Source organism: Zalophus californianus, chromosome 7 (genome assembly GCF_009762305.2).
Source record: "Zalophus californianus isolate mZalCal1 chromosome 7, mZalCal1.pri.v2, whole genome shotgun sequence".
Taxonomy (NCBI): Eukaryota; Metazoa; Chordata; class Mammalia; order Carnivora; family Otariidae; genus Zalophus; species Zalophus californianus.
This window is the reverse complement of record NC_045601.1, coordinates 58,783,083-58,810,980: the sequence shown is the minus strand read 5'-3', so window position 1 is coordinate 58,810,980 and position 27,898 is coordinate 58,783,083. Positions and strand designations below refer to the sequence as shown.

The 27,898-nt window shown below is 33.5% G+C and overlaps 1 protein-coding gene across 1 annotated transcript in view; it reads left to right on the top strand.

Moving 5' to 3' along the window:
- Positions 1-27,898, top strand: part of GRIK2 (glutamate ionotropic receptor kainate type subunit 2) — a 676,248-nt gene that overhangs the window by 233,399 nt on the left and 414,951 nt on the right. Inside the window, 2 exon segments of the mRNA XM_027602788.2 lie at positions 11,730-11,897; positions 16,445-16,702. Coding sequence (XP_027458589.2) covers positions 11,730-11,897; positions 16,445-16,702 — 426 coding nt within the window.

Genomic DNA, 27,898 nt, shown 5'->3' with positions numbered 1-27,898 from the left:
GAGATGTAGTGTATCTGAACTTAGTCAAGCATGTGGAAAGGTTTACAGTGATGTTCCAGCAGAAATGATGGAGACGAATTAACTGTTAGCTAGAATAATTAAGAAGATCATTAGGTAGTTTAATAGTAGAAAAAGCCTCCAGTGAGGCATCCATGGGGTTAGGATCTGAGGTTTTGTCTTTAACTCTGTCTTGCTCATCATTTTTATCGCTGACTTGGACATAGAATGTGACCATTCACATGGCAAAAGAAAAAGAAACACATTTCCTGTATCTCTGTAGTATTAGTAACTTGTCTTAATGCATTAGAATGTTGAATAAACTAATATTAATAAAGAGTTGATGATAAGATCAGAATCCAAATAGTCTTTTTTTTTAAAGATTTTATTTATTTATTTGAGAGAGAATGAGAGAGAGAGAGCACGAGAGGGAAGAGGGTCAGAGGGAGAAGCAGACTCCCTGCTGAGCAGGGAGCCCAATGTGGGACTCGATCCCGGGACTCCGGGATCATGACCTGAGCCGAAGGCAGTCGCTTAACCAACTGAGCCACCCAGGCACCCCTCCAAATAGTCTTAATTAGAAAATTAGACAAGCAATAAATAGAGGATATTTATCAGAGACATATATAAAAAACTAAAAATCATGGTGCATTAGAAACAGACATTTTTAACAATAAGCTTAAGATGAATCAACATTATGATATTGTATTCTAAAAAGAATCTATTTATATTATGACTACAACATGAGTTTAGGAAATTGACAGCGCATTGCACTTTGCTTTGCTTGGACCCACTTGGAATACGGTTAAAAAATGGACCCACAATGAACTGTGGATTCACTGGAGTATTTTCAGAGAAAAAATAACTAGAAAAATGAAAGATCAGAATACTCATGTGATAAGCAAAAGATTTGAAAGTGTTAACCTGGAAAAAAAATACAGTAGGAAGATGGTATCTGTTTTCAGATTCTGGATGATGACCATATGAAAGTTGGGCTTAAATTTATTCTAATCAGAGCAAATGGTTAGAAGTGTCAGAGATGGATAAATATGGAGATGATGGATAAATATGGAGAAGAACTTGGTGCTAGTGCTTTCCCAGGAAGTAACAGAAAACTTCAAATGGCAGCAAATTTGCCATTCCTGCAGACCCATATGTAATAGTAGAGCAATCTAAGTACCCAAAGGATGGGTAGACCAGGTGATTTCTTCATTATGTCATTCTTAGACTCCTCTCTCTATTACACTTAAAATAATAGCACAATTTTAGTATATAGTATTTTTATAGATGCTTGCAGATTAATTTAATGGTCTTTTTGAGAAATCTGTTAAAAACATGCAGTAATAAAAAATGGTAAGTATAGAAGTTTTATTTCTTCTTTTTCTTCGCTCTGCCCAAACATTTATTATGAACTTTAAAAATACACAGAAAATATCAGATGGTAGCATATATGCTCATATACTTACCACCTTGATTAAATAATTAACATTTTTCCATCTTTGTTTTTATGACACCCAAACACTTCATCATGAATCTCCTAAGAACAAGAGTGTTTTCTTATGCAACCACTATAGCATCATTTTGCCTGAGGAGAAAAGAAATAAATAATTCCCTAATGCCATTTAATATCTAGGGCATTTTTAAAAATAGCCTTTCATATTTACAAAGAAGCATGATGATTTTATCCTTTGGATAAGGATTTGTACAAAATTTAAGTGAGGAGAACATGTTTTGCATTTATTTAGATAGAAAATAAGATTATTATAACAGTTGGTGGAAGAAAAACTAGCGTATCTTCGGAGAGAATAACATGTTACTCATAGCATTGATTTCTTTATTAAATTAAACATCTGTAAAACGCTGCTTTTTACCTACTTTAAGAAAGGACTTTTTGAACAGTCTCAGAAGTTAGATGTGATGTTGGTTGGCACATCCGTCACAGGTTTATGAGTCATAAAATCCTCAGGGGTAGTTAAAATAGATCTAAAAGAGAAAAGATTTGGATAGGCTTTAGTAGTTAGCTAATATAAAACTTTTATTTCAGGTCCTGCTTAATATTATTCTTTTTTTTGATGGGGAAAGTTTTAGTGTTTGAAGTTTTGTGTAAACAAGGGATTCCTTGCCATTTGTTCTTTCATATCTACAAAACAAGGTTGGGCAAATAGACCTGTGGAAAGGAAGGCTGTTCTCTGTTTCTTTTCTTCTTTCTTTATCAAACCTATTACAGAGTGATGAGAACTATTAATTTTTACAATTAGCTTGGAGAAAGAACTGCAGGCATTTTATTGTTTGATATAGAGGTTATGTGAGATGTAGTGGCTCTTTCTGAATTAAAACACACACACACAAAACAAAACAACTAAACGAAAAAAAAATAAAGCAGTGAGAATGATTATCGTAGCTGATTTTTTTTTTTAATTTCAAAAAGCCAAAGGTAAGTATAAGAGAGCAGTGAAATGTTGCCTGTATCCAATAGAGAACAGGGAATTTGATTAGAATGAGAAAGTAGGCTTTAGGTTTTTGAAAATGTGAAAATGGGTGAATCTTGTTTCAAGTCTCAGGAAAGCCCATAATTATAAGTTACTAAGATGCTGCTGTAGGATCATATAGTTCTTCTGTGTTTATTACTCTGGGATGTACTTTACTCACAAAACATGATCTGTGAACTCCTTAGGGTAGCAATTCTGTCTTCATGTACCACATGCTTATGAAATGCTACATACAATTCTGACACTTCCTAATAAGTCTAGAAGCACTCTTTATAGGAGGTATGTAGTGCAAAATGCGTATTATTTATCTCAAGCTATATAAAGAGAAAAAGGCTGTTCAAAATCATGTGAACAATTATCCTTTTGTAGGTTTATGAACAAATGGACAAAATGCTTTGCCTTTCAATTTTTTATTAGCAATTTTTAAAGCCAAAGATATACTTTTAGGGAAAAAAATAGCTGATTTCTTCCTCAGAGAATCAAATTTATAGGCCCTTATTTTCTACTTCACAAAGAAAATAGATAAAATATGTATTCTCTCAGTGTCCTGCCCATCTTCACATCAGCAGATCACAGATAATTGCCTTTTTTTAATTTATTTTTTTATTATTATGTTATGATAATCACCTTTTGCTTCAATGAATAAAGTGTCCTCCTCCCCAGGGTTACCTACCATTTCCTTTGGATTTGTTCTTCTCCGGCTCCTGAGCCACCTGGCTTCATCAGTAAGACCTTTCTTCTGCCTTTTGCCTTTCTCTTTCTACCGTTCTCTCCCTATTACGTAAACGTGCGGTTTTTCTCATCATAAAAGAAACAAATGCATAAACACCCTGAGATTTCATAGTATCCTCTAGTTACTCTCCTGTTTTCTGCTACCCCTTAATAATAGTCTAGCTTCATTTTCAAACATATTTTATTCATTTTTTTTAAAAGTGTAAAATTAACACAGATTCATTGTTAACAATTTAAAAGGTACAAACAAGGGTCGCCTGGTTGGCTCAGTCGGTTAAGTGTCTGACTGTCGATTTTGGTGGGGGTCATGATCTCAGGGTCATGGGATGGAGCCCCGTGTCTGGCTCTGGGCTGGGTGTGAAGACTGCTTTGTACTCTCTCCCTCTCCCTCTGCCACTTCCCACTCTCACTCTCTCTTTCTCTCAAAAATAAGTAAGCAAGTAAATAGATAAATACATAAAAGGAACAAACAAGTGAAAGGAAGAAAATTAAAGTTAATCAAATGCCTGTCATCTGAAATAAACCATACTTAATATTTTGTTATGCGTAAGTATGTATTGTAACTGCTTATAAAGCATTTTGTCATCGAATAACTTCTATTGACTTTAAAAATGGCTAGTTACCTATTATTTTATTAACTAAATGTACCATAATTTATGTAAATAATTTTCTACCATTGGATGGTTAGAGCATTTCTAATCATATTGTTCTTATGAACAAAGTGAACATCCTGGCAGCTAAATCACCCACATTTTTCTTCAGGTTACATCCTACAAGTAGAATTAGCAGACTTAAGTGTACAATGATTTTAGAGCCTGATAGATTTAAAGAAAGGTTTTCAAGGAAGTTTATCAATTTATTTTTATTTTATTTATTTTTATTGTCCAGATTACTATGAAATTGAACTCTTTTTTGTATGTTTGTTGTCCCTTTGAATTTTTTACGGGGGAGTGATTGTTCAAGTTTTCTACCCACATTTCTATTGATTTGACTGCCATTTTCTTTTTATGAATATTTTAAAGAGATGAATCTCTGTCTTACACACACACACACACACACACACATACATACATCCTCTGAATTTTTTCTTGAACTGGGAAATTCTTCATTTTAATGTCTGATATATCACCTTTCTACCTTATGGTTAATACTTTTTTTTTTTAAGAAATCTTTTCCTAGCCTGCTTTTCTTTTAACAACATTATTGTTTAAATTTCACATTTAGCCATGTGATTGAAATGACTTTTTAAGGTGTGATTATTCAATTGATCCAGACACATTTGTTGAAAATACAATTCTTTTCCTTTGACACTATAATATTATCACTTGCATGTCAGTGACTATATAGGTGAAAGTCTGTTTATGGATTGTATGTTCTGTTCTATTTATGTATTTTTTGTTGTTGTTGTTTTCTGTTTTTTAAGAGAGAAAGAGCATGAGCAGGGATGGAAGGGGCAGTGGGAGAGGAAGAGAGAGAATCTTTTTTTTTTTAAATATTTTATTAATTTATTTGACAGAAAGAGACACAGCAAGAGAGGGAATACAAGCAGGGGGGAGTGGGAGAGGGTGAAGCAGGCTTTCTGCCGAGCAGGGAGCCCGATGCGGGGCTCGATCCCAGGACTGTGGGATCATGACCTGAGCCGAAGGCAGGCCCTTAACGACTGAGCCACCCAGGCGCCCCAAAGAGAGAGAATCTTTTTTTTTTTTAAAGATTTTATTTATTTATTCATGAGAGACAGAGAGAGAGAGAGAGACAGAGGGAGAAGCAGGCTCCCAAGGAGCAGAGAGCCCGATGCAGGGCTCGATATCAGGACCCTGGGATCATGACCTGAGCCGAAGGCAGATGCTTAACCATCTGAGCCACCCAGGCGCCCCAAGAGAGAGAATCTTAACCAGGCTCCATGCTCAGCTCCAAGCCCTATGCAGGGCTCGAGCTCACCACCCTGAGACCATGACCTACTCCAAAATCAAGAGTTGGACACAACTGACTGAACTACCCAGGCGCCCCTCTATTAGTCTACTTTTATACTAATACCAAAATGGAGTAATTTATAATTGAATTAATTATTACAATTCTTGAACTAGTAAGTCCTTGTAAGTCCTCCAACTTTTGTTTCTCTTAAGATTGCTTTTACTATTTTAGGCCCTTTGCATTTCTGTATGTATTTTAGTCTGCTGTGGTTTTGACTGGGACTGTACTAAACTATAGATCAATTTGTGGAGAATTAACATCTTTAAAATCTTGAGTTCTTTATTTCATAAATGTTTAGTTAGTTCTTATTTTCTCTCAGTAATGTTTTATAGTTTTTGCCACAATATTTTGCACATCCTTTGTCATATGTCAGAGTATCTCAAGTTTTTTGATGCTATTGAAAATTATACTTTATAATTTTTTTATTTTGGTTTGTTGTTGATATGTAGAAATACCATTTATTTTTGTACATTGATCTTAATATCCAATGAAATCTTGCTAAATCCATTCTTTTAATTCTAATGATTTATCTGTATTATTTTTCTACATATACAATCATTTCATCTGAGAATACCCATAATTTTGTTTCTTCCCTTTCAAACCTTATTATATTATATTTATTTATTTATTTTAGTTTCATTACTCATTGCACTAAAGAGGACCTTCATTGCAATGCTAAATAAAAGTGGTCATAGTAAGCTCCTTTATTTCATTACCAGTCCTAAGAGGAAAGATTTCAACATTATACCAGTAAGTATGATGTTTGATGTAGGTTATTTATAGATACTCTGTATCTGCTTTCAAGTTCTCTTCTATTTCTAAATTGCTCAGAGTCTTTATTTTTTAAAAAGATTTTATTTATTTGACAGAGAGAGACACAAAAAGAGAGGGAACACAAGCAGGGGGAGTGGGAGAGGGAGAAGCAGGCCTCCTGTGGAGCAGGGAGCCCGATGCGGGGCTTGATTCCAGGACCCTGGGATCATGACCTGAGCTAAAGGCAGACACTTAACTGCTGAGCCACCCGGGCGCCCCTAAATTGCTCAGAGTTTTTAATCATGATTTAAAGTTGAAATTTATCAATGATATTGTATAACTGTCAAAAGGACTGTTCAGTTTTCTCCATTTTCTTTTAATATTTTAAACTATATAGAATTATTGTCAAATGTTAAGCAAATCTTGAATTCCTAAAATAAACCCCATTTTTTTTAACTTTTTATTTAGATTTCAGTTAGTTAACATACAGTGTAGTTTCAGGTGTACAATGTAGTGATTCAGCACTTCCATACACCACCTGGTGCTCATCACAAGTGTACTCCTTATTCCCCATCACCTATTTCACCCTTCCCCCCACCCATCTGCCCTGTGGTAACCATCAGTTCTCTATAGTTAAGAGTCTGTTTCTTGGTTTATCTCTCTCTCTTCTTTTGTCCCTTTGCTTGTTTGTTTTGTTTCTTAAATTCCACATATCAGTGACATCATATGGCATTTGTCTTTCCTTGACTGACTTATTTCCCTTAGCATAATATTCTCTAGCTCTATCCATATCCTTGTGAATGGCAATATTTTATTCTTTTTTATGGTTAATATTCCATTGAATACATATACCACATCTTCTTTATCCATTCATCAGTCAGTGGATACTTGGGCTGTTTCCATAATTTGGCTATTATAAATAATGCTGCCATGAATATGGGGGTGCATGTATCCCCTGAATTAATATTTTTGTGTTCTTTGGGTAAATACCTAATAGTGCAATTGCTGGATCCTAGGGTAGTTCCATTTTTAACTTTTAGAGGAACCTCCATACCCATTTGGTTTTGATGTATTCTTGTCTTTGTGCATTGCTAGATTCAATTTGCTGTATTTTATTTAGGATTTTTACATCTATATGTTCATGAGGAGTTGGTGTGTAACTTTTTTTTTCTGGTAAGTTCTATCTTCTTATTCTTGATTAGACTTGTTAAAATTTTACACATTTTAATTATATTTCAAATAACCAAAGTTTGGCTTTGTGTGTGTGTTTTCTATGGTATTTTATTTACTATTTTATTTATTTCTGCTCATCTTTATTATTTTTTTCTTCTATTTCCTTTGGATTTTATTTGTTCTTTTTTCTTTCCTAGATATATGAGATGGGATCTTAGATCACTGATTTTTAGTCTTCTATTATTTTAATTTTAATTTTGATTTTTAGCCTTAAATTTTCTTTTAAGCATGGGCTTAGTTGTAGTTTACAAGTTTTAAGTGCCAAATTTTCAGTTTTATTTTGTTCCCCAATTTTGTAATTTCCATTTTGATTTCATTCTTGACCCATGGAATACTTAGGCATATGTTCTTTAATTTCTAAATTTGGGATTTCCAAGTTATCTTTTTATTTATTTCTAGTTTAATATCACTGTGGTGAGGAAATATGCTCTGAATTAATTTAATCCTTTTAAATGTGTTGAGATTTAGTATATGGCCTAACTTATGATCAATTTTGGTAAAGATCCACTTGAAAAGAAAAAATTGTTTTGTCATTTTGAGGTACTGTCTTTCATCTTTGTTAATTAGGTCAAATATATTTATTTCATCTAAATTTTAGCTGATTTTTTTTTGTCTGCTTCTTCTATGAGCTACTGAGAGTGGTGTTTTAATGTTTCCCACTATGATCTGTATCTCCTCCAATTCTCTCGATATATTGGAGGGTTTTTTTTTTTTTATTAGTGTATGTAGAGTCTGAATTTTATCATTTTTGTGTATTGACTTCTTTATCATTATGATATACACCCTTTATTCCCTTCAAGTCTACTTTATCTAACATGGGAATAGCTTCGCCAGCTTCTATTTGGCTAGTGTCTTTGCCCATCCTTTCCTTATTATTCACGATTTCTCTTGCAGGTAGCTTACAGTTTTGTGCCTTTTTATCCTGTTGGGTAATCTTAAACTTTAAAATGTGAACCTATTTCATTGACCTTTAATGTAATTACTGATACATTTGTTTTAGATCACTTATGCCACTAGTTCTTTTAGTGTCTTCTCTATTTTACTTATGTTTCTCACTCTTCTTGAACAAATAAAATATTTTTATTATGTCACCTTTCCTCTGTTAAATTTTTGATCATATGCTATTTCATTATTTTAGTCTTTATCTTAGGAATTTAAATATGCATTGTTGCATAATTTGTTACAGTCTAAAATAATTATCTTTACCTTCCTACCAATATTGCTAGAACATTAACATTCTTTAATTTTATTTATGCTTTCTTCAACTTTTGTGCTGTTATTAGAATACACTTTGATTTAAATACATTACGACTTCATAAGATGTTACTGTTCTTGCTTGTTTAGTTAAAATTTATTGATATTCACCCACATATTTACCCTTTCTTTATACTTCATACATTTAAGCAGTGTAGTGGTTCCCTCTGGAATCATTTTTCCTCTGCCTAAAGAACTCGTTTGTTTAATATTTGTTTTAGTGGAGGTTTATTCATGATAAATTCTCTCAATTTTGTTATTTCATTGTTATGATTAAACACCATGGGCAAAAGATATTTGTGTCTCTCCTGTATATATAATGAAATAAAAATGAAACTCTATGTTTTAATAAGTAATTTTTATTTCTAATTACATTGATTAAAATTTCCAGAATATTAGTAAAAGTGGATATTGTAGACATTCTTATCTTTTTCCTGACATTACTGGGACTTCCTTTCTATTTTACTCTTAAATATAACGTTTACTATTAATATGTGATTTTTATCTTAGTAAAGTTTCATTATGACTCCATTATTTTTTTCTAAAAATATTTTCTTAAGAATAATTAGTGATATCTATCAAGTGTCTTTATACCATCTAATAGGGTGATTGTACTTTTTTTCTTCTTTGATCAATTACTCTGTTAGATGTTACTAAACTTTCCAAAATTTTAAACAGAATTACAAAAGCTCTGTTTCCCACACAAGCTTAAGGCACCCACCCAATATTTTTTGGAAAGTAATTCTTTACTAAATTCTTTTACCTCCCCATCCATACTTGCCCTCCACAAATCAGGAGTAGTGATCTCTCTTTTTCTTTCTCTTTCTTTCTTTTTTTTTTTTTTTTTTTTGAGTTAACATGGCTGGAAGGTGTTATAGAAGATATTGTGCCTTGAAAACTTGCATTATCTGGACATTTTTGATTTTTATATACAAAATTTTAAATATTGGCTTTGTATCAATAAAAATTAATTATTTATTTTACTAAGATAAATATGTTATCTTGAGGAATTACAAAGATTTTCTTAACTATTCAAACCAGTAATAAATATGTAAACTTGAATTTGAATTATTTATTTTCAAGAAAGATAAAGAATAGGAATATTTTAACCCACTGTCATCAAATATTGATCATTTTTGTATCCTTCTTTTGTATTTATATCACATAGAAACTCTAATTTGAACTGAGGAAAGTAGAAGATTTAGTTTTTCATTTTATTTTGCCATTAAGAAACAACTTCAGGTTTGTATTTCTATAATTGACTATTTCTAATTAACTGTAAGAAGTACTTTACAATTGCTCAATTATTTTTCTGTTCCATATATATGTAGGATCTTACATTTCTAATTACATATTTTTATTAAAGTCATTATGTCTCACCTTTAGGAGGTTTTGTGTATTTTACCTGAATGAAACTTTGAAGAAAAATACTAGTTTGTAGTAGAATAAGCAAGGGGTTTGAAGTTTTTGCATGAACAGATTGTAATGTTGGCTTTATCATTTGACAGTTATATGATCTTTGGCCAAAAGAGCTCTTTCCTATAAAATAATACCACTTGTGATTACTTTGAAGATTCACTGAAACCTTAGAACACTTATGGAGTTCTTACTCTATGGTAGCCACCGATCTAAGTGCTTTGTTATGAGATAACACTTAATTTTTATAACAACTCTGTGTAGTCATCTTCATTATCATCCTTTTTTTAGAGATGAAGAAATTTAGACTGAGGATTTAAGCAACTGACCAAATTTACATGGATGGCAAATGGCAGATAAAGAATGTAAACCCAGTTTGGCTTCAGAGGCTAGGCTCATACCACTGTTCTCCTCCATATTTACAAGACATCTAATTTGGTTCTTGATGCCAATTAGACATGCAAATAATTATTTTTCTGCTTAGCCTAAGTCTCCAAAGATTTTAAATGTATTCAAAGTACTATTTCACAATAAGCTGATTGCTCTGGTAATTATACAATCAATTTAGATGAAAGAATAAGAGAAATATTTCAAACTAATATGGTGTCAAATAACAAATTTTCTAATTCTTCCTGAATATAAATTTGTCTGAGTACTGTGGTATATTCTTGAGTCCTAATTCCTCATATTTAGAGGAATTACTACCATACCATGACTTCTTACTAATTTGAAATTGTTACCATACCATGGCTTCTTACTAATTTAAAATAGGTAGTTTGCTGATTGTATAGTCACCTGACATTTATGTGTCAGAAGACTTTTGATGAGGTATGAATTGCAAACTCTGGAAATGGCTTATTCAAGGGAGTTTAATTTGTGAATGACTGTGCTTGAGAGTACATGGAATGAAATTTGAAAGGGAAAAAGATAAATGCTCTCTATTGTTAAAGTAGTACTAGTTTTCCAAAGACAGAGTTGGACAGTGTCAAATATCAGATGCTTCCACTTTCATTCCATTTACCAGAGTAACAATAAAGAAAAGATTCTGTTGGAGGCAAAGGTCCCATAGGTCACTCAGAACTGAATAGAGAGAATATTAAGAAGAGGCAAGGCTGGGACAAGAATGAGGAAACGGGACTAAGACATAATTGGTAAAAGTGACAAATGGAAAGGACATGTTTTTGAATTGTCCTCTGTATTTTATGGCCTAAATTATATGCTTCCTTGTTATTCACTGATTAAGGGATTTGCACTGTTTGGGAGAGTTATCTTTCACAAATGTCCAAGTATCTTCTAAAAAAAAAACTGAGAGTAGAACAAATAGAGAAATGGCTACTTTGCTGTCTTTTCTTGCAAGCTCATTTGTTAGAATTTGCAAGTGAATTTGTATTTTGGGCTTTTAACACCATAAGTGCCATAGAAATTATGCTAAAAATTTCTGATTTCTCAATTAATAGAGACAAATTTAATATAATTTTCCTGATGCTTAACTTCATAGCTTTATATCAGTATAGAGGATTGATTATTCTGGAACTGTACAAAACTTTGAGGGATAATGCTCTGTACTTAAGCCAAGATCTATATATACCTAGGCTCTAAAAGAAGGAATTACTAAAAGAAAAAAAGCAAAATCAGATTTAAATCATGTTAAATTATGGTAACAATAGCAAAGAAATTTTTACAATATGGATTTATCTAAAAGGGCACATCTCGAATATTCAAGTTCATAGAAAAAGTAAGCACAAACTCCATGTACTTAAGCAAATCACACATACATATGTGTGCACACACACACACATAAATGCACATGTACATAAAAGTAAAGAAAACTATACATTTTTTCTATCTTCTAAGAATTGTATGATTATTCTTTCTTTTTGCCAGGAGGCATTTTTGAATATGTGGAATCTGGCCCAATGGGAGCTGAAGAACTTGCATTCAGATTTGCTGTGAATACAATCAACAGAAATAGAACGTTGTTGCCCAATACCACCCTGACTTATGACACCCAGAAGATAAACCTCTATGACAGTTTTGAAGCATCCAAGAAAGGTAATTGACAAATTTTTAACATTGTATTTTCTGGAATTCAAATTTCCAGGTATTCTTGAGAGATTTCTTAATTCCAAATGTAATTAATAAGTCATTAGGAATATTTTCATGCAAATGTTTCCTTTCAAAATGCATGTAAATTTTATCAGGGAAGGTAAGGTGATATGATTACCTATTACAAAAAAAATGCTTATAACATGAAATGCAAAAAAGAAAAACAAAACCATGAAATGCAGTTAGGTCTATGATTGTTGTGAAATTGTTTTCTTTTTCCCCAATAATCCTGTTTTCTTATTTAACTATTCCTATTTTTAAGAACCCACTAAATAAAATTATACATCAGGAGATTTTACCAAGTTTTGGAATCCATTCTTACATTTTTATTTCTATTACCTGTCACTTCCACTACATTATTACTGTTGTCTCAATTTACTGACTACCTTGAAAGTTCTGTAGTTCCAAGGGAATTCACAATGTCAGACTAATCTTTAGACTTTATTGGAAAATTTTCAACAACCTTTCATTTATGTGTACTCCATACTCATTTTTAAGCTAGTTGATGTTTCTTCTTGTAACTGAAAATAAATGGCTAATGATATGAAAATTGAATTATAGGAAGATATAAGTAGAATACTTTATAGATTTTGTTATTTCTTTTATTATGTTGTGAAACTGTGTTTTTCATGATAAGAATAGAAAGATAACTTTGTGGAATATGACCTTAACGTTTATAAAGTAAGGAAGGTAATAGAGAACTATTATCAAGGCATTCTTTTAACCAAACAACAATCTTGGTAGTAAATGTGTTTTGAGAGATGTTTCCATAGTCCTCCTTGTCTAAGTGGGTGATCTTTCCTTTTGCATAGTTAGCGTTCATCTAACAGGAATTAAATTTCATAATACAGATTTTTCTCAAAGGAATGGGCTTACAAAGCATTTGTTCTAAATTCATATTTTTAAAACAACATTTACTTTTCTGTAATGCTAATATTGTTTTATTAGCTACCTTACTTGATAGAAATGTACATAATTATTTATAATTCTACCTTGGTCTAGATTTCTTCTAATTTCATTAATATTAATGGCAACTGATAAGGTACAATATTCCGTAAGCTGAAAGTACCCTTTTTATCCCCCAGCTAACTAGTGTTTATCAAAGCCTATATTCTGCCTGCCCTTTGAATTCATATCTTTATGAATACAAATAAGTTTCCACATTTCAGAACCATGTCAGGATGATGAAAGGTTTTAAAGCCTGGAAAAAAAGGGTAAAGGTTATTGTGAAATACTACATTTGTCATCATAATTGCAAAATAAGTCATTAACTGCAAGACAAGTGCATTTGATTATTGACATAGTTCATGATTATTTCCATTAGGAAGAAGAAGCTCTGTCTCAAATGAAATCATTTCGACCAAAGAATGTGGAATATGAATGAAGTATAAAAAAATGTTAATAGATTTCTTAATGACGAATTCAAAGGAGCAATGTAAAAAAAAAAACAAAAACAGACTAGTGTGTTCTTTTTAAAATTTTTTTAAAAGATTTTATTTATTTATTTATTTATTTATTTATTTATTTATTTATTTGAGAGACAGCACGCAGGAGCACTAGCGGGGTGGGGAGAGGGGCAGAGGGAGAGGGAGAAACAGACTCCCTGCTGAGCAGAAAGCCTGACTCAGGACTCGATCCCAGGACCCTGAGATCATGACCTGAGCCAAGACAGACACTTGACAGACCGAGCCACCCAGGTGCTCCCAGACTAGCATGTTCTAACAACAAACAGGTTACTATCTTGGGAATTATAAGGTGTTAAACTCATTTGGGTTCCAAAATATTAAAAGGGGTTTACAAATTTTGTCACCCACTAAAATCCATTGAGAATCAAATTCATTAATTGACTTTTGCCTGAAGCTAGGGAAAGCTCAAATAAGCCTAGTAAGTAACTTTCTCTGTGAGATGCTGAAAGGGTAAAAGTCATGGTTTGGTTCTTACCTTGTGAAGCTCTTGCTTTCTGGGCTATTACTGGTTGGAGGCCATAGCAGTGATGCGGGAGAGTCAGGTTCTTGTCTCATGGAGTCAAAGAATGAATCTCGCGGACAAAGGAGAGTGAGTAAAGCGATAGACATTTATTAAGCAAGGATACAACAAAAGATCTCAGAAGTGAGAGGGGTCCCAGTAGGGTTGCCACTGAGGGCTTTTAGGGATGATCTTTTATAGAAAGCTAACCAAGGAACTTAAATCTTTTTAACATGTCTATTGATATCACCATTGAGTAAGGACTAGTGATGACACCTTCAAGGGCTTACTTCCTTTTTAGGGTCTGGTAATTCTAGGTTGCTCTCAAGTGGCTGTTACAAGACCTCCCCTCCAGCCCCTAGGACAGGATGGTCTAGTTTGTTCCCTTTCTCTGGTTTCCTTTCATCTACCACATTTTGAATTTTGTGAGCCTGATCCCATGGCCCCTACCTATCTCTCCCTACCTAGCCTTGCCTGTCCCTTTCTCAGCAGTATGTAAAAAGATAATATAAGAGAAAGATCTGATAAAACTTTTGAACCTGGGATAACTCAATACATATATAGATATAGATATAGATATTAATGATTAATTATAAAGTAATTTAATTACTTTGGACATTAAATTTTTTAATTTTTTTTTCCAAGGAGAGAAAATAGTAAGAAATCAGATGTTTAAATTTTAACATTTTTTTCTGATCTATGGTCTTATATTTTTAGTAAGTAATAATGTTTAGCTCAGTAGATACTTTGATATATTAGAGCTTGAATTTTTATTTGAATCATATCGCTTTTAAATGATTCCTCTGATAACTGAAAACTGTTCCTTATTTGAAACACATTTCAGAACATTCTATATAAACTACTATAATGTTTTTACCTTTTTTTGATCTGTGACTTGTCAAAAACCTGGTAAAGGAAGATCTTTTATTCTTAATGTATACGAATTAAAATCCATGTTAGTGAAAAATTTCAAACTCCAACCTGCCTACTGATTCAGAAATCCAATCACTATTTGAAAAGTAAGAATCTATATATTCAAAAAATTTACTAGATCATACTGGAATTTTTGAAGAAAATTTAAACAACTGAGTTTTTTTCAACTATCATTTATTTACTTATTAAATATGTCTATGCTTCAGAATCCTTCCATCACATTGTGTTTTATGCAGCAAAATCTCTGAAGGAATATATCAGAAAATTTCACACAGTAGAATTATAAAGTATTTGGGAGAGATTTCAGTCTAAACACCTAACTGATGCCAAAATCCCAATAATAACTCTCCTTATTCCTGTTTAAGCATTTGCAGGGATGGGTAAACCACTGCTTCTTGGAACAGACTTCCTTTCTTGGGTATTTTCTACTTCCTTTTTTTTTTTTTTAAATTTAAATTGTATCAACATTTATGAGAAGCTTCTAGCCATTTGCCCTAATTCTTCCTTTTCTGGCCGAATGAAACAAACTTAAGCCTCTCTAATAGGCCAGATCTTTAAATAATAAAGGTGATTTTCATATTTCCAATAATTATTTACTTTCTAGGCCCAAACTCCCTAGTTGCTTTGGAGGACCTTATAGAAATTGAAGTCCTATCATAATTTATCCTTATCTGAATAGCTTCTACTTTGTTTATGCCTCTCTTAGTTACTGTAATTATTACTGATGTGAATAAATTTTCTTATGAGTGAATGAATATAAACTGCAAAAAATAATTTAGAACAAAATAAAAGACCTATAGTATACAAAAGCCAAGTAAATAAAGATGTTTAAATACTTATCTAGTGATTTCATTCTTTCTTCGCAATGAGATTAATCCATATGAAATCACCCTTGATGAGCCATATCAGGTTTTGAATGGGTATTTGTATGCATAGCTTGGCCTATATCATCAGATATGTGTAAATACTTAGCTTAGCAATGTGTGGCCCTGGCTTCTTAGATGGTGAGGAGGAACCAAATGGCTTCTGATTAAGAATCTGAAATTGTAGAGGATGGTCAGTGAATTTGGGAAGGAACACTATTCTTCCAACTCCCGATTATAATCTATTTTTGCAAGACGAACACTCCACTTCCTTCTTAAATTCTAGAATATTCTTCCTCTTTCCCTCTTTTGATGTTATTTGTAGAATTATTTGAACATTGCGTTGCAGATGTCTGGAAGAATTTCCCTTCTAATGAACTGAAAATGTTTGGAGTTCGACAAAATATGAAAATTAAATGTAGGGGTCGCCTGGGTGGCTCAGTCGGTTAAGCGACTGCCTTCGGCTCAGGTCATGATCCTGGGGTCCTGGGATCAAGCCCCGCATCGGGCTCCCTGCCTCTCTGCTTACTTGTGCTCTCTCTCTATCTCTCTGTCAAATAAATAAAATAAAATCTTAAAAAAAAAAAAGAAAGAAAATTAAATGTAGATGTTATTTGTAAGGAAAACAAAATCTTTCTTCAGGATAAACCTTCAGGCTTACAATAATAATGTGATAGTATTAGCAAGCTGGCATCTTTCCTCATTACTGACAGACTTCTATCTCCTCTTCAGCCTGCGATCAGCTGTCTCTTGGGGTAGCTGCCATCTTTGGGCCTTCACACAGCTCTTCAGCAAATGCTGTGCAGTCCATCTGCAATGCTCTGGGGGTTCCCCACATACAGACCCGCTGGAAGCATCAGGTGTCAGACAACAAAGATTCCTTCTATGTCAGTCTTTACCCAGACTTCTCTTCACTCAGCCGTGCCATTTTGGATTTGGTGCAGTTCTTCAAGTGGAAAACCGTCACAGTTGTGTATGATGACAGCACTGGTAAGAAAAATCAGTAGCCTTCAGGGCTATGCTTTAAATATGTGTGATGTTTTGAAACTTATTCAAGATTCTTACTATGTTCTCATTTGGTTTCTTAAATTAAGGTAAGGGATGGAAAGACATTTGGAATCAAACATCAACATTAATTTCACACATCCAAAGAACAGCTAAATCACATACTTTCTTTCTGTATTTGTGAGATAAGCACTTTTCTTTCCTGTGAAGGATCAATTAGCATGAACTATAATATTGGATGAAGGATAAAGATAGCATGAAATATAATATTTTAATATTTATTCAAAGAATTCTTTTGTTAGGTTCAGCATAGTTTCCCAAAGTAAAGTCTTATGATTATCCGTTAGTGAAACTTATCAAGAAATTCAGGATTTTGCCTTAACATTTTCTCTGGCTATTTATGTGCAAAAAAATGTGTATGAAAAATAATAATTTTTATATCTGTATAGCATGTTAAAGTTTAAATTTTTTTTCCTCAAATTTGAAAAAATGTAATACCTATTGAAATACTCAAAGCTTTTAGAACTATTCATGTATAGACACAGTTTAGGGACTTGGAAAATAGAGTTTTCTAAGTGACATTTATTATAGTGTCTTTGATGAATATTTTAATGAATTTTTGCTGGCTAGAGGTTGTGCTTTCTTGTTTTAATGCATGTTATTTTTATATATGAATGGTTATTTTGAATTAAAAACAATCTCATAGATAAATATATGAAAGTAAACATTAAAAATAAAGTATTTATTTTCCTTGGCAGTTATATTGGTAGAAGAAGTTCATACTATTTTGGTTATTATATAGTGATAGGAATTTTGCATTAAGATGTTTTATCAGTGGGCCAAATAGTGCTCTTTAAAAGAGAATGTGAAAATAATATTTTATTCTAAGACATTTCACTATACCTTCATGTTTAGACAAAAATTGAAATTCATTTGAATTTAAATTCTCCCAAAGTAATCTGGTAGCACACTTTGTTCATGCATGCAAGATTTAGAACTATGTGCAGGAATCAGTCCTTTTACCCATAAAATTGACCAAAGAGACAGATAGGAATTCTCCCAGGAGGACAAAGGAACAGGGAGTTATAGGGTTGAGAAAGCAATGGTTATAATTTGAAAAAGATTTTCATTAGGCTAAGAAAGAGTGAGTCTCAATACACATTAATAGAGTAATTTCACTTTTCTGATTTAAAAAAATGAAATGTTCATAAATAATTTTAACTTAGAAATATAAATAAAAGCCCTTAAAAATAACTTAGTAAGTACCTTTGATATGTCTTTTAATTCAAATAAGACTTACTAAGTTTGTTGTATGGTGTTTTACTCCCAAATCATTACTTTTCTGTCATTGATAAAGTTCTCTATGTCAAGTTATAAATGGTAATGGCTTTTCGAGGGTGTTATAATGTGATGGTCCAGGAAATCCTCAGTTACAAATTGGTCCATAACTCTTTATAAATGGTCATATATAGAACTGTGTAAATATGAACACACACACACATTGTGAATTCATGGGTTATTTACTTCTCTATTTCCTCTGATTTAATTCAGTTGAATGTTGTCCAAATATCCCATATCTTCATATATACATGCATACACACATAGTATATACACACATATGAATGCATATAGGTGTATGTTGTACATGTGATATTTATATTTATTTCTTATTATCTTAAAACTCCTCATGGTAGAAAGGATATTGGCAAGGGTTCAAAATGTTTATGGATATAACACCTTCTTCACTATTCTTTTTGTGTGTATGTATATTGTGACATTTTTATTTCATGTATGTAATTCTTGAGTGATTTTCTAAAAAGATAATGGGATTTGTGACCAAGATAAAATCACAGTTTGGAAAAGTACAGCTTCATATGTAATTGATCTTTTGCTCTAAATAATATTCTAAACATTTAAATCATTGAAGCAAATTTAAATAGAGAAATAAATGTAATTAGGTAATTCAGTATATACACTTTTAATGGAAACTTGACCTCAGATTAAATTTATTAAAATAGTTTGTTGCTATTTAAGAGAAACTTTGCCACATTCCTCACTTTGAAAGTGACATAGATACTTGGGAGATTCTGAAACCTGATTATTTAAATATTAATACTGAGTCACTACAAAATTATTCATAGAGTAGGTGTACCTTAAAAGTACTGCGAGGAGAATAAAAGCTTATAATTGCTCTATTTCATGCAATATGTAATTTAAAATATATTGATAAGGCATCTACTACATGCCAGGGACCAGTGCAGGTGTGTTTATGCCAATAAAACAAAGTCCTGGCCCTGGCTGAGCTTCTAATTCCTATTTAGGGATATCTGATTGTTCATGTTTTTATTAGATTTCTAATGAGCTAATTGCATCTGCAACTGGCCACTTGTAATCCCTTTTAATTTATTTATTTTTATTTTTTGTAAGATTTTATTTATGTATTTGAGAGAGAGACTGAGCAAGAGAGAGCACAAGTGGGGGGAGAGACAGAGGAAGAGGGAGAAGCAGACTCCCCACTGAGCAGGAAGCCGGATGCAGGACTTGATCCCAGGACCTTAGGATCATGACCTGAGCCAAAGGCAAATGCTTAACCGGCACCCAGGCACCCTAGTCCCTTTTAATTTAACAAAGTTTTGAGAATGTGGCTATTCTGGATATTTTTATAAGATAGAACTGACCCTAAGATTCCCTTTTCAAATGTATTCATAAATATTTGGAAGTAGACTTTTTTTTTCTTTTCAGGTATGTTTAAAAGTCTCAAGGTGGAATTTTAATAATAGAATTCAACAGAGAGGATTTGTAAACTTCCCAAGTGAACAAGATGTCTATTTGATCATGTGGGAGGAAATCTGGTTATAGCAAGGACTATGAATTGAAATGGGGAAAAATCCACCTCATACTTAGCAAGATAAACATTATTGACTCCATAATGGACTTATATATCTGCTGTTTACTGCAGGATACACTGTGCTATTTTATTTACATTTCTTTTTTCCCTTTCCAGATTTATTTATTATGTATGCTGTTCCTCCCATTTATATTCATTTCTATTTTGTTGTGTTGTCCAGTTTGATACATGATAATTATACTTTCATCCAGTCTTTGTTCCCACCCCCAAAACAGATGGGATGATAGATGAAATATAGTGCTAGAGTAGGAGAAATTCTTAGAATGATGTTAACAGGAGCTGTTTATTTTTTATGATAATTAGCATTTGTTGTTGTCGTGGATGAATGCTTTTAAACACCCTGAAAGTCTGTTATAGCTCTGAATGATGTCCAAAAATGATGAAGAATTGGCTTCAGAAACAAAGCTGTGTTTCTGTCAGTCATTTTGGAACATATGATTCACTTTAAATATAAACTAAAAATAAGTTGGATAGCTGTCAGCTAGTAAGCAATTCCAGGATAAGTTCTGAATATTTGCTTTAAAATCCCTGTGTTTCATCTTTGTTTATAGACCAGCAGTCCATTAACAAAGAACTCTGGACTGGTAAACAGAAGCCTGGAATTCTATTCCCAATTTTGCTACTAAAAGACTGGTGCAACTTTGGAAATGAGGAGAAGAGAATGAAAATAACTACAGAAAAGAGCTATAAGGCCCTAGGCATTGTGATAGTTGCTATTATATAAACTATTTCACTTAATCATCAAAACAGTTCTATGAGTCCCAAAGGAAATAAGTTATCATCACACCATTCCTGCTTCCTTCAGTGACTGGCTCTTCTGTCCACCAACAGCCTGAGACAGAAACCTGAACATCTTCCTTCATTTCTTCCCTTTTTCAAGCCCCTCAATCAATCAGGCTCTAACAGTTGTCATTGCTACACCTCTATGATCTCTCAAATTTATTTTTTCTATCCTCTTAGCACTTCTTAGGTCAAGATCACCATCATTTCTCACCTGGATTATTACTAACAGCCTTCTAACTGGCCCCCCTACTTCAAGTCTGCATCCACTAATCCAGTTTCCACACTGCAGTTAGAGGATTTTTTTTAAAAAATGCAATTGTGATCCATTCTCCTTATTAATAGCTTCTCCTTGCCGTAAGAATAAAGTCAAAACTTTTTAAAGAGCCTTCTAAGACCTGACATAACCTAGTTCCTGTAGCTCTCCAGTGACATTTGAGTCTGAATTCCTCGCTTATGTCTTTTCAGATGAGCCATTAAACTTCTTTCACGTTGCCCAACACCCTGTTCTGTTCACCTAGAAAGTTCTCATTCTGGCCCCCACTCCTCCTGTCCACTAAATGCACACACATGTGCTCATGCACATTTACACATACATGCTCATGCATACCATCTGCCTTAGATGTCACAAAGAAAGTCTACCTCAACCCTGGGTCCCAAGGCTGGAGTAGGTTTCCTCCAACACATCCCAGCACCTGGTACTACTCCTGACCCTCACCCATGAGAACATTCATCACATTATGAATGACTTTTCTTGGCTATATTTTACACTGGATCAAATACACATCTGAGCAGAATGAGCCCTAAAGCTATGAACTATTTTGTTATCAGCACCTTGGCTATATTTTACACTGGATCAAATACACATCTGAGCAGAATGAGCCCTAAAGCTATGAACTATTTTGTTATCAGCACCTAGGTACCTAGCTCATGAATGTACCTCAATAAATATTTAAGGAATGAATGCTTAAAGAGGTATTATTATATCCATTGTTTAGAAAATGAAACTCAAATGGATTAAGTAGTCTGCCCAAGATCAGTTTAGGTTAGGTTGCTTTTTGGTACTTGTATTGAATAAATAGATTCAACAATTTTCAGAAATAATATATAAACATGACTTCTATCATTTAAAAAGTTTTATAAGACAGCTAGCATGAATTATGCTTATATCCTATTTCAAATATAATTAAATATATATATTTATTCATTTACTTATTTAAACAGTCATTATCAAGCATCTTCTGTATACCAGGTGGTATGTTAGGGATAGGGTCAGTATTATAGAAAAAACTGTGTCCATGGGCTCAAAGTGAGTGAGGGAGAGAGAGGACATGTGATCAGGGCATTGTTACAGTGTAACAAGTGCAGTTAGAGACAAGAAAACAATATTGTGGTAGCTCAGGAGAGGAAGGTATTAAAGCTGCCTGGTAAAGGTAGAGGAGAATGTTGGAGAAGGTGACATTACCATGAAGTTTTCATGAAGGACAAATATAAATGGTTCAGATACAGAAGAGGCCAAAGGGAGCAAAATTTATACATGTGATGGTGCTTGAGGGAGCTAGTGTTCAGGGACATGAAACTTAATTATGAGTAAGCCTCAGAAACAAGGATGATGAGCGAAAATGAGGGAGAATTTATAAAAGGCCCGCATAGGAGAAATCACAAAGAGCTTTCTTACTAACCACTCTGACGTTTCTTGCCCCTCTGCCCTGATATCTGCATGGCTGTAGCAATATCTGTCATGTTTGCACGATATGACCCTCCTTCCCAAACCACCATTGAGTGTGTCTTAGAAATGGGCATATACCTATTCAGTTTCCTTCCTATGAACTCAAAAAAGAACACAGAGAGAGGGAAATCTAGTAGCCTGGTCTATCATGGTTACTATGGTCTTTGATGTCAAAACATTCTGCACTGAAATCCTGGCTCTGTTGTATACTTTTCAGCAAGTTACTTGATTTTAAAAGTGTGAGTTGATGCATTTGTAAAGTGAGGATAATGCATACTTTAGAGGACTAATGTCGTGCTGCCTAGAGCCCACATAATAGTAGCTTAAAACTCACAATAATGCAAATGTCATGGCTATGTGCTATTTATTCCTTACTATACTCTAGGAAAAAGGAATTATTAATCCCACTTTTTTTTAATATGAGAAAATTTAGATGCAGAGAGTTGAGATAATTTGCCCAAGTTTACACAGCAAGTAAATGGTAGATCTGGGTTTTGACCCTAGGCAGTCAACTTCAGAACACACTCTGTTTAATTAAATACTGTTATATAATGTTGGTTTGGTTTGGTTCATTTTATTGTCCTTATTTTAAGCAAAGGAATGACATAGTCAGAACTATTTTTGGTAAAGGCTCTCTGGCTATAGTGTGGAGAACATATCAGGGCTATTAGGATATGGTGGGGAATAAGGCAAGACCAGAAGCAAGAGACTTTCTAAATTAATCAAGTTGAAAAAAGATAACAATCTTACTTAAGGAATTTTTGTTGGAATGCTATTGAGGTAGAGAATTTTAGGAAGTTATAGGAGATACAGATTGTAGGATTTAGTAAGTAAATAAGAGGAGGGTGTGATGGAGACAGAGAAATAAGAATGACCTATATGTTTCAGGTCTGGGCTATTAATCATTGGCATATTTACCTGAAAGGTGAAAACAAGAAAAAGAGATTTCAGAGAGGATAGAGTACATTTGGTGTTGGAGGTATCATAAATGCATCTTGGGAAACAGGAATTTTCAAATGTGCATATGGGAGTGCCTTGGTGGCTCAATTGGTTAAGCATCCAACTCTTGATTTCAGTTCAGGTCATGACCTGGGGGTCTTGAGATCAAGCCCCGCATCTGACTCCGTGCTCAGCGGGGAGTCTGCTTGAGATTCTCTCTCTCTGTCTCTGTCTCTGCCCCTCCCCGGCCCTCTCTAAAATCAATCAATCAATCAATCAATCAATCTTTTAAAAAATGGACATATGATACTTTCATTGTCATTTTGTTCTGCCCGTCATTTGTAATTCTTTGTGGTGTGAGGAAATAAAAAAAAAAAATTGCCAAAAAACAAGGTCATGGTACACGAAAATTCAGTTATGTTAGTGAGTAGGCAGTCATGGAGATCAATATAGACATGGGGAGAATTTAAGGGAGAGCCTATAAATTAATTAATGAAGGAAATCAGTCATTTTTTTAAAGGTCTTATTTTTTTTTAAGTTTTTTATTTATTTGATAGAGAGAGAGTGCACGAGCAGGGGAGAGGGGAAGAGGGAGAGAGAGAAGCAGGTTCCCTGCTGAGCAGGGAGCCCAACGCGGGGCTCGATCCCAGGACCCTGGGATCATGACCCAAGCCGAAGACAGATGCTTAACTGATTGAACCACCCAGATGCCCTGAAATCAGTCATTTTTTAAAGGATTATAATATTTAACAGGCTGATCTTTGAGTAATTTCTATGATATGAATATAGAAAAAAATGTCCTTATCCTAAAGAAAAGCAGAAATGTTTCCTTCACTAAATTTATTAACTTGGATGAAGTATATGTATAGACTATGTTCCAGATACATCTGTGTGTGCTTTTGGAGTTAGTTTAATAAAATGTAAAATCAAGTAATAGTAATTTTTTTTTATCTTGGACCTGTGTTTAAAAAGGGTAAAATAAAATAAAATAATTCAAGAGAATACGTTAATATGAAAATATATTTTCCTGGAAGACACTAATTTTCAATACTATGACAATTTGTGTATTATAAAATTTATAACCAAATAATTTTCAATTTTATTTCAGGAAGTGAGGTAATTTGGATCTAAGATGAGTATATGTTGTACAATCTAAGTACAAAACTTTAAGTTCTTTAATTCCAAGTGCACATACAATTAGCAATTATGAGTTAAGCCTAATTATTTGGACATAGTTGATTACATAGCTTGGTATCTTAGGGTTTCCACAAAGTTGGTTTTGCTTGAACATAGTTTCTTTATTCCTATTTAAGCAAGCATAAAAATTATTTGGAATATTATTACTTGGGCACTGATTATATGACAGTGAATATTTTTAAACATTTTCGAAGAATTAATTTTTCTTAGGTTTTAAAATCTATGCGACCCCTAAAACATGAAAATAAAATTTCTCATCCACAACAATCGCACAATTCGTATTCATACATATATGCGGGTCTAACAAAATAGAAGGGACAGGTCTTATACCAGACCCAGTGATCAGCAGAATTTGCTTTCATTGGAAGAGAAGAAAATAATAATAATAAAGTGAGAATAATTCCCTGGTGATAGACACTGCCAATTTTCCTAAATTTAAATCTGGAATGTGATAAATCTGGCATGAGCCTCTTGGTAGTTACTTTTCCCCTAGCCTTTTCCTGTTGTTTGTTTCCTTCTCTGTGCAGCATAGGGAGAAGGAGAGTGCTTGTGTTATCTCTCTGATGCACTTGACAATTTTGACTACTCCATCTTCAGGGGAAAAAATAACTCTCATACTTTGGTTTCTGTGCTATCATTCTCTCCTTGTTCCCTCCTTCCTTTTAGCCATTTATTCCATCTTTATATGCATAAACGCCTTTTCTTTTTCTGCTCCTTAAAAAACTGATATTTCAAGGTTTTTTCAGTCTTGTTCTCTGCCTATTTACTTCATTCTCCCTAAAGCTTTTCCTCTGACCCATACCTTCCTCTGCCTCTATTCTATAGCTAATTGATCTACACCTTCAGTTGTTTCTACCATGTTCCATACTCATAGATCTAGCCACCATTGATCATCTTTATTTGGATGTCTCAGAGGCACATCTAACCCAACATGACAAAAACCAAACTCATTGTCTTTACTCCAAAACTTGCTTTTTCTCCTGGTTTTCCCTATTTCTTGGGTTTCTCAACCACATCCATAGTGATCATGCTAGATTCTTGCCTTTCTCTCATCCCTCGTTTCCTTTTTTTTTTTTTAAGATTTTATTTATTTATTTGACAGAGAGATAGAGAGAGAACACAACTAGGCAGAGTGACAGCAGAAGGAGAGGGAGAAACAGGCTCTCTGCTGAGCAGGGAGCCTTGATGCAGGGCTCGATCCCAGGACCCTGGGATCGTGACCTGAGCCGAAGACAGACACTTAACAGACTGAGCCACCCAGGCACCCCTCTCATCCCTCATTTCCAATAGATTACTTAATCCTTCTCATTTTTATCTAGCAATTCTCAAATTTAGCTCTATTCTCCTTTCCCACCACCTGTCTTAGTTAACACACTTATTATATACAGCCTTGACCATGTTCTACCTGGTACCCTATTTAAGTTCATTTATCTGATGCAGACAAAATGGTCTTTTTTGAAATGACAATCTGGTGATGTCATTCCCAGACTTAACACTTTTTGGTGACTCCTCGGTTCTTGGAAGAATGAGTTCTAATTTCTCTGCATGACACATGCAGCCTCTGTCACTGTCATTCTCATGCCTCTTTGATTTTGCTTTCCTGGTATTTCTTCTCTCAATACTTATGCCACAGCCTTCCTTGAGTAATTTAATTCCCCCTTACCAATCATGCTTTGCTGTTTCAAGTCGTTTTGCTGTGCACAACTGTTCTCTCTGCCTGATATGCCCTTCCCATTTGGTGATCAATTCACCACCTTCAGGGTGCACCTTAAAATATTCTTACAAAGTATAAATGTGAAGTAAACTTCCCTCACTCTTACCCATGTGAGTTGATAATTCTGTTCTTTGTATGATGCAAGACTTTGGTTGATAAAATAATTCATCATCAATTCTGTGGTAAATCTTATTTTCAGCATATTCATGTTACCCATTTAGCAGGAGTGATGCTTTCCTGGGCATGAAAATGTTAAGTATTTTATAATTAATTCATCTATTTATTTATCTCTTCTTATTTTATTTTGTTTATTCCTTTATTTAGTTTACAAATAATAATCAAACATTTACTATGTGTCATCATTATTCTAGGTACTGGAGATACAAGAGTGAAGAAAATAGATAAAAATTCTTTGAGTTGTAGAGTTTGTATTCTAGTAAAGGGTGATAAACAATAACAAAATAAATATGTATATTGTATTGTATCAAATGTAGTAAATGCTATGGAGAGAAATAAAGCAAGGAAATGTATAGGGAGTGCAAGGGAGTGACTATTACAATATTAAGTTGGGTTGTCAGAAGAGACCTTACTCAGAAGGTGACACTTGAGTTAAGACTTTAATGAGCTGAGGAAATATGCCATGGGAATATCTGAAGCCAAGAGTGTTTCAGACAAAAAGCAAGGAGGAAAAAAAAGCATCAAGGGAGAAAGAAATAAAGAATTTCAAGGCAAGGAAGATTTTCATTGCTGTTTGTTTGGTATTTTTTTTTTTGTTTTTTTTTTAGTTTAGAGAAGGATTTTTGGGAAACTGAAAATATTTGAGATATTTAGCACTTATTTTATATGTGTATATGTGTTTATATTTGTATATGTGCATATGTAGTTTTATATGTATATTTTCCATTATTGACTATTCTAGGATGCCTTAGAAATTAATAGCAAAATAACAACGTTATTTCTTTAAAAATACCTCACTCTAAAGACTTCAACATAGGTGCTCATTTTAATATGAGTTATTTATAATAACTGTGGTCTAAAGCACTGGCCCCTAAAAAAAGACAGCATTCATTTTAAATTGCAGTGAGACTTGAGATAAAGAAGCAGAGAAATAAGTCTAGCACATATCCATTTCTGCAAGATGTTATGGATCATTTATTGGATACTTGATTAAAAATGAATTGACCCTGTATCAGAAACACTTTTTAAAAATTTAGATACTGAATGGATTAACACAACTGCCTTCTAAAACAGTTTTCTGTTTCCTACTCAACATTGTTTAAACGTTTATCTTGTTTTAAATGCAAGGTATGTAAAATGTATTTAGGGAAAAATTATCTACATTGCAAATGAATAATCCAAATGTTCTTGCCAAAATTCGTTATCTCTTGTCTTTTTTGGTGATGGCCCTTCTCATAGCTGTAATGTGATAAAATTGTGGTTTTGACTTGCATTTTCCTGATGACTAGTGATATTAAGCATTTTATCATGTGCCTGTTGCCATCTCTATGTCTTCTTTGAAAACTGAACATTCATGTCCTTTGCCCATTTTTTAACTGAATTGTTTGTGTTTTTGTTATTGCCATGTTACTTCTTAATATATAATAAGTACTGTTTCCTTTAAGAATAGATAAAAATGATGTTTAAGGATTATGTTTAAAACACTAATTTAGGGGGCACCTGGGTGGCACAGTCGGTTGAGTATCTGACTCTTGGTTTCGGTTCAGGTCATGATCTCAGGGTCATGGGATTGAGCTCCGTGTAGAGCTCCACACTCAGCGCAGAGTCTGCTTGAGTCTCTCTACCCCCCTGCCCCTCCCTGCTGCACTCTCTATGTCTTTTGAAAATAAATAAATCAATCTTAAAACAAAAAACCCACATTAATTTAGTTCTTTGGCTGAGCTTCCAATGACATCT